At 46.3% G+C, this 8,602-nt stretch overlaps 1 protein-coding gene across 1 annotated transcript; it reads right to left on the bottom strand.

Moving 5' to 3' along the window:
- Nucleotides 1–3,938: 3,938 nt before the first annotated feature.
- On the bottom strand, nucleotides 3,939–7,871 carry GGS25DRAFT_514719 (uncharacterized protein; the record flags this gene model as incomplete). Its single annotated transcript, XM_049263016.1, has 4 exons — nucleotides 3,939–4,477; nucleotides 4,660–5,430; nucleotides 5,486–6,323; nucleotides 6,438–7,871. The coding sequence occupies 4 exons, from the start codon at nucleotides 7,869–7,871 to the stop codon at nucleotides 3,939–3,941; spliced, it is 3,582 nt and encodes a 1,193-aa protein (XP_049115677.1).
- Nucleotides 7,872–8,602: the final 731 nt, after the last annotated feature.

Here is an 8,602-nt window from a genome sequence, read left to right as displayed (position 1 = left end):
AACTAGGGAACCCTTCTTCACACGATGAACGAAGCCGTGTCTATAACCGTACCCGAGATCGCAGTGGATACCTAGGACAGGCAAGGTCGATAGGTATACCAAGCCTTTCCTTACCCCAACGCTACGCCCTCCCCCGTCTCAGCTTACCGAGCTTACGGGTCGTAATGCGGGCGTCTCATACATACGTATATTGCATGCACGCCTGTCACCTGTCATCTGGACGATCCATCATTACTTACCTACGTAAGATATGTCGACGATACTTTGGATATACTTCCGCTCTACCTCCCTACCAGGTACCTAGGTATCTAACCTAGGGCTGACTGACCTTTTGGGGGCTATGTACCTAGGTGGGTAAACAACACCCGTCTTATTTTCTAGGGAGAGATTCTAGAACGTACATGCCTTGAATGGTAGATTGGGTACTAGACAAGGTCATCAACTTCTCCTTTCGGGAATCGGAATGGAAAGTCCCATACGTGCAGCAGCGCGCGCTAATGCAGCTTTGCATTCCCGCACCTCACGGTGGGTGAGCTCACCAAGAAGTGTGTGTGTACTGGATCGTGGGGTGCAATCCGGGCCACTAGAAAATTAAGTTATATGATATAAGCTGACTGACGTTTAAGTAGGTAAGTAGGTAGGTAGATTATTCAGGATTTTTCCTTGTAAGGCTACCTACCTACGCAATTACCCCTTTTCGGATATCAACAGTTGCCTAGTAAGTCACGGGGGCTCTGTATACAAGTTGAAGTCGTTGTTGCGAGCCACCTACCTACATAGTTACGCCTTACACATGCTCATAAGCCGCATACGGGGAGTGATATTCCCTAAAACCGGGGACAAGGTTCCGGAGGACATTAGCTTTTGTAATCCTTACGCCTTGCTAACCACCCGCCCCCTCTCATCCTCCTTTTTTATTATCTCTCGCCCGGCCCCGTTTTGAGGTTATTCGGGCTGGCGATAATTATAAATGATGCGCATGAATAACCGTTGAACATCTTTTCCTACCTTGGCTTGGAAACTACCTAGTACTATGTAGGTATTCCTACCTACATCTAACATACATAACATAACATACATAACTACCTAAATCCATACATATATATCTATATATAGGGCAAATATAGTGGGTAAATTATTGTCCTCAGAGACAGCTACCTACCTACCTAGGTACTGTTGTATCACACCTCGTAAAAACACACCACATACGGCAGAACTATAAGATCGACATAATATCGGGACTAGCCACGCGCTTCGTCACGTACATACATACATACATACAAACATACATACATTTCTCCAGGTATAAGTTACCTACCTAGGTACCTAACCTAACCTATATAACGGCACTCTTATGACGAAAGCAGTCTAGACCAGAGGATCGACGTAAGCAAACCCGCGTGTGATATGTACATATGTACTAGGTAGGTAAAGGTAGGTGGGTGTGTGGGTGTTCCGAGTCTGGGTTCATCGGAACCAAAAGAAGAAGAGAAAAAAATAAAGTGCTACCTACTGCTGCCACCACTACCAAAGAAAGGTAAGCAGAGGAGAAGGAGAAAATGGGGACTTTTAGTCAGAGTGTAACCGACAGTCGAGATCAGTAGACCTGAGAGAAATTTAAGAAACAAAACACCAAAAGAGAAATGAATGAATGGCTTAATTAATTAATTAAAATATAAAGAAAAAAGTGACGACAACGGCGGCGGGCGAAGGCGGTCCCGGGCTTTCGTCAGATCTGCATGGAGGGATGAGCGCTAATGCGGGCGTGCGTTGCGTTGCGTTGCGTTGCGTTGCGTGAAGCTCCGATGCAGGCCATTTCATTGCCCGCTGTAACTACCTACCTACCTACCTACCTACCTAGTACATAACTACCTATCCATACGGACCGGTTCGTTCCTTGGCGGCCCCCCTAATATTGATCAAATGTTCATTTTCCAAATGTTGTTTTGCGCGTTTTGGACATAACACACATAACATGTCTAGCTAGTGTACCTATAACAAATTCTGTTTTTTCCTATTATATAGGTATCTAGGTTTATATTTACTACTACGTCGTGGTAAGTACATAGGTAGGTAGGTGCCCTAGTCGATGTCAAGAAGAAGAGGAGGGGGGGGGGCGTTGGGGAACTCGTACGTCTATCCTAGGAACCTATCTATCTACCTGCCTATGCCTTACATACCTCAAGGTTACCTTACCTTGCCTCGCCTGTTACCTGCCGTGCTTATATCCCGCAAACCTGTGCCGTAAGCTCGGTAACCAACTGCAACACCTTGTTTTCTTCCCCCCCCCCCCCCCCCCTTTTTTTTTTCCTTCCCTTCCTCTTTTTGTCTACGTAGAATTCCGCCTTTCTTTTTTCTTCCTCCACTCCGCCCCTAACCTACCTAGCCATTGGAAGAAGAAGAAGAAGAGTGGTTTGTTGTAATATACGGGCTGCCTGGTTTATGCACGTGTCCTGCAAGCAGCAAGTAGGTTGAGTAAATACAGCTACCAACGAGCCGCGCGCATTATCGTATTGAGTTGAGCACGCTCTAGTTACGAAATACATACATACATACCTACCTGCATTGGTCCTGCAAACCTTGACGTATAAGGCTGATGATGGAACAAGGACAAGGGGAGGAGGGGGAGGATGGGAGGGGGGGAAACGTGGGGGGGGCGAACGCCATGCTACCCTAGGTAGGTAGGTAAGCACCTACTTAGCTATGTATGTCAGTGTGGAGGTGGAGGTGGAGGGGGGTGTTCAATGTTGGCCCGGCGGAAAAGGCACAGCAACGGGGCCGAGCCGACGATCCCGGGCATCTATGTGACAGGATCTGTAAAATTGTCGTTAGCAGCTTGGAGGGCACTGGATAGTATCTAGGTATTCGGTTTTAAAGTGTAGGTTGGCGCATCTGCTGTAAGTAAATAGGTACTTTGTACCTCAGAGAGAAAAAAAGAAAAGGGGGGGGGGGGGTTGGAGATAGCTTCATGAGGGCTGCTTATAGATTTCAAGCCGTATTACGCATCATATGGGCACGACACATGGCTCACTAGATACCTATCTTCGTATATTATCATATTTCTTCGTTCTAGAATGTGATTGCATCCATGAAGCAAACAGACATAAACGTCCGGTGACATGCTAGCTAACCTAAGCTATAAGAGAGTTTAGCAAGCAACTGAAAGCCATCTAACTCGACTCTCCATCCCACAGGAATCGAAATCACCTCAATGCCTATAGCCATAAGGTATTCATTTTAGGAATCATCTTCAAAAAGTAGACATATAAGTTCTCCTGAGCCCCTAATACCATCCCCCCTTTTCTCTTCCTCCGCCTAACATATAACCTTCATAAACTCCATCTGTTCATCGAACCAAGCTAGATCCTTCACCGAGCTGGGCAGTTCCAGAAAAGCCATTGAATGCCTATGAGAATAACTGACGGTCAAGAGACAGTGGTATGTAGTGATATGTGTGACTCTCTTCCAGAGAGGGGTATTTGAGAGCCGAGAGCTTTTAGACTTCCCTAGGTTAGCTAGTTAGTCCAGCAACGCATACCCGAATCGGTCTATAGACGAAGCTTTGTATAACATACGATAACCAAGTAAGCGGGAAAGGGAGATTTTCCACGTGCCTGTGAGAAGTAGCAAGCGAATGTTGTATTGGCCCAAGGTTTGAAACCTGCCTTCTTATCCATCCCATATTTCTTATTCATCCCATATGATAATAATAAAAGGGGGAGGGGGCAAACACTGAACCTGGATGATCGCTTATTCAAAAATAACTTCGTTCACTGCCTTTAGTGCCTATTAGGTAGGTATTACTTCACCTCACTAATCTGGCGTGCTAATTAAAGGGGTATAATGCAATGCGGGCTCCTGGCCTAATGAATATCCTCATAACTCGTCTCCGTATACTTGTGATGGGCTGTGCAACACAACAAAACACAACCCCTAGATCACAACGCCCAAGTCTGTGACGGCTTTAGCGGGCGCTTACCCTTAGGGTCATCTGTATTCCTCCTACGCCTAGACAGCCTTTCGAGTTGTCTCCCTTCCATCCTTTTCGACATGACCCGCTGTAGACTCATTGGTAGATCTTCCACAACATCATTGTCTTCATAGTGAGTTTCCGTGGCAGCATCACCGCCCCATATACCTGTAGCCCGGCGCCTCAACGTAGCATCGCTGCTACTAGGCTTCACAGTCGCAGCGGTGCCTGTTGTTGCTGTGCCCTGGGACTGCGACTTTCCGAGTGTAAACCCTCGCCTTCTGCGTATGAAGCTTGCCCCCGATTTGCTTTTGATCTTCTGTGCCTCTTGCAGCTCGGCATCAGCTGCGGCAGTTGAAGCACTTGCTTGGTCTGATTCGCGTTCTTTGATTTTTCTAACATATTCATGGAACTTGGGACGCTCCAACATTCCGCTCCTAAAGGCGTTGACCCCAACTAGCAATTTGGCGAGGTCTACGAGTTCTTCCAAGTACTCAATAATCTCCACTATATAGTGTAGTCAGTATGTTGTACCAATATACTATAGATAGCAAGTATATTGGGTTGCGTTATCCAGGAGTTAACTTCTTGAAATCCGCGACCCCTGAATGATTACAAAGAGTAACAAGGGATATAATCAATCCACTAGAGAAATGAAGGTGTAGAGTATATATAGAATCGTTACTTACTAATTCCTGCTGAACTAGCGTTCCAAGACATAAAACTATGCCGAGTCATTGATTTGATAATGTGTGTATGAAACGGAGCAGTGCCATCATCCGTACTAGCGGGGGTTTGAGCGCCGCTGGTATACGCCGATTTAGTTGCGCGCTCGAGAAGTAATTCTCGGACTCGGCTGATGTATCTTAATTGGGCTACGCGACTAGATGGTAGAAACTGTGGGAGAGGTAGCCGCGTCGTCAAGGCTTCGTGAACAGCAAATAGAGTAAGCATTATACTGGCTGCCACGTTGCGGCGGTAAGGCAAGACTTCAGCGTTTAGTTCCTCGAGCACGCCACTCCCGTACGCTTTGCGGAGATGCAACATGTTGTCCATGCGATCAATGATTTGAAACAGAACATAGATCATCTCGCCGTAGATTAATGCTTGGCCCTTAAAGCTCCCTTTAATCCTTGGCTCCGTTAAACAGAAAGGCAGAAAAGTGCGGGCTGCGGAAAGTGCTTGCTCGGCCTTTTCTTTTGCATCTTTGAAGTCTTCGTTGATCGCGACAGATTTGGTATCAATGTTTCGGGGCGAGTCGATACCTACGGCTACCGATGCCTCCATTTGTGATATCTGCTGAATACTCGAAGCTAAAGACTCGACAAGTCTATCTCGAGCTCGGACAGGGAACAGAAGCATCTCAACAAGGAGTGCAATCGTGCCTCCAACGAGAAAACATACCATTCTTTTGACGAATATCTCCCATTGTTGATCCCCGCCCGCTTGGAGTATTGTTGCTAATTTGTTAGACCATTTTACAGCTTGAGGATAGCAATTCAGGTAGGTACTTACCAATTCCAACCACAGACATGCTCACAATAGATATGATGCCTGTTTTGACGAATGGCGTACCAAGGTGGATGTATGAAGAAGGAATGATGCCAAGTACTAGGATGACAACGGCAACAACACGATTTCCTTGTCCGATTTCGTAAGCAAGAAAGCCCATAACACAGCCAAATATGACACCAACAACTCTAAGGAAGAAGCCTTGGAACGAAGTTCCCACCGAAACTTCAAAGACGAGGATCAACTGGAAAGTCACCCAGGAACCACGAAAAGAATTATACCAGGCATTGTATGACGGCACAAAAGCAGGCCAGGTAACAATATAGGCGGCTATACACATTTTAAGGGCGAAGGCGAGGTCGTCAGAGTCGGCAAATAACTCAACTGTATCGGCGGCAAGTCCGCGCAACCACAAAACGTTGCTGGCTTCGGACTTTAGCGGTCCTTTCCGTTTGGGTATCTTGCCCTTCTCGGGGATTGTGGACTGTCTCCTAATCAAGTGGCCAACTTCTTCGTCTTTAGGGTACCTTAGCAACTGCTCGTTGCTATCATTTGGGTCATCATCGGGTCCATTCGGGTCTTCCCTCAAACCGTGACCAGTCCGTGCTTCCTTTCTTGCATTCTCTGGGAGGGCGGTTATGTCATGCTCGCCACCGGTTGCTAGCCACTTCTTCCAAGAAATATTAGGCCAATAAAGTCGACGACGTTCATGCCTCGCTTGTCTTCGCTCGACAAGATTTCTAGAGTGTTTCAACATATCCATTACTTGGGCAGCCCCCTGTCTCACGCTAATCAGGAATGATGAGATCAGGTGTGTCTCCATCCTAGGCATGATATCACCCTACGTTTTTGAGAGGTTAGCAACCCCTTTTTCATAGGATTCCAAAATGCTTTACGGGGGTTTAAATATAACAATACGTTTGATCCAATGCATGGTAAACAAATATGAACTCACCTTTCTTTTCCGGCCATACTCTATGGAAGCCGCATGTTCCAGTGCTGCCGCGGAGTCTTGGTCGAATTGCGTTAATGCTTCCGCAAAAAGATTGACTCGAAGGTCGATTTCCTCCATTATAATCCCCTTGGGTGTTGGGGCACCCGAAGGCAAATTAGGTGCATCGTAGCAATAGGCTAGGCACGTGGCAATAACATGAACTGCTGCTTGAATATGGACTTGAAGAAGTTTGGTAGGGTCCCGAACTTGACACAGAATATGCTCTAGGAGTTCAATGTCACCAGACTCGATTTCTCGGATAGGTTTTACGAGCTCGATCTTCTCTTCGTACTTGGATTTCCGCCGGGTCTTTTTTCTCTCATCTTCGGATGTTTCGTCACTACTGTCGCTATCAGACTCACTACTCGAGCTAGAATTCGAGTCTGGTTCGGCGGCTTCGTTGTCAGTCTTTTCGTCGGGCGATTTCGGTTCGTCCTCTCCGTATTGATGTCCTGCTAATGCATATTTGCTCTCACAAGCATTGATAAGGCATATGGTAATTTGAACAAGGCGGGACATCAAAGTCATACTGACTGACTTTAAAGATCGCGGGGGGAGGACCGTATATACAAGCTCGAAGTTACACTCGGCTTGGGCTTTCTTACAGCTACCAAGCTGAGCTCTTAATTTTGCTTTCTTGTCGGTCAAAGCTATTAGTCTAGCTCGCAACGTCATAGATGCCTCATTCTTCTTTTCCGCGTCCTCGTCATCCAATGGATTAGAGTCGGCCATGAACCAGTCCCCAGATTCTTGAAATGAGTTGATGGTCGCGTACAGTGTTTCTATCGTTGACCTGCCTAGAAACCCGCTTGAGAATTCGGGAAAGATGGTCACATTTACCATTATAATGATACCGACCGCAGTGAGGATCGGGTACGCTATATTCGTGACAATAGCAGTCGATATAGAAAGAGCAGTACTCGTCAAAATTGTGATATTGATGAGCAGGAAGAAAAACACAAACATGAACAGTCTAGGTGCTGCCGAACGCAGAACGCCGTGTAGAAGCAACGCCAGAGTGAAGAATATAGCCCTGATGGCCCAAGCGGCCTCAATGTTAGTTGGGTAAACGAGGCTGGAAAGGTATAGTCCTAGGATACCCCAGCCGATTCCCACGAAGGTTCCAGTTGTAATCAGCATCAAAACCTCGACCAATTGCCCAAATCGTTGTCCAGGATGACCAAATACCGAAGCCATAGCTCCTAAGAAGGTAGAATTTCCATATACAGCTATCACTGCTGGAATTAAACCAATTATCAGATTAATCGTGGTGCAGACAGTATTCTTGACCATCCTCCTCCAGAGGTTGTTTTTCTGGAGGTTTGACGCGACTGAGGCCAGCCATTGTTGACATCGGCGTTGGAGCCTCCGCTGATAACGATTAGCTATTGTCATGATATTTGTGATGGTCCCAGAGAAAAATCCAAATCCAACTGCGGTCGATATTTGAGTCGATTCATAATGGTATTAAATAGCCGGATACAAATCGATCGGAAGCGATCGAGAGCTGTGTGTAAGTTTACACTTGTGACTGGTGGTATGACGGCAATTCTTGGCTGAGTAACGACCTATATACGCATCTGAATGGCGATAGTTTCCATTCCTGATTGAAAGGAATTGACTAGTAATGCACTTATAATGGTGTGTGTGATGTTGCTAAGGTTTCCTCCCTTTCAAATGTTCTTTTTTCAAGATACGGAATGGAAGATTGAAGCTAGAAACACTAAAAACTGTAAACACCTACGGTGACCTACCTAGCAGCTGCGTAGCTACTCACTTGAGGTACCTAACCTACTGTAGTAAGTAAATGATTTACAGACCCCACACCTACCCCAACTCATCTCGTTTCGCTGTGGATCTTGGCGCTCCATGAATGATATCATCCCGAAGCACCTCACAACGCCTGATCTTGGTTGTGGGTGTTTTGTGCTACGGTTACACAAACAAGGGGAGCTGCATTATTTCTGACAACTACTAGGTACATGTGTACAATACATAGTTAATACTACCTACATGTACTAACCTAACCTAGGTAGGTACGCAACTACACGTCTTACTAAGTGCTATCAGCCTATCACAGGCTACAGCCCTTCTATCAAAGGACAGGTGCATGCGCGTCGCGGGGC

This window comes from Hypoxylon fragiforme (genome assembly GCF_022984875.1).
Source record: "Hypoxylon fragiforme strain CBS 206.31 chromosome Unknown GGS25scaffold_6, whole genome shotgun sequence".
NCBI classification, from domain to species: Eukaryota; Fungi; Ascomycota; class Sordariomycetes; order Xylariales; family Hypoxylaceae; genus Hypoxylon; species Hypoxylon fragiforme.
Note: the sequence above shows the minus strand (reverse complement) of the source record. Positions and strands in the feature narration are given on the sequence as shown.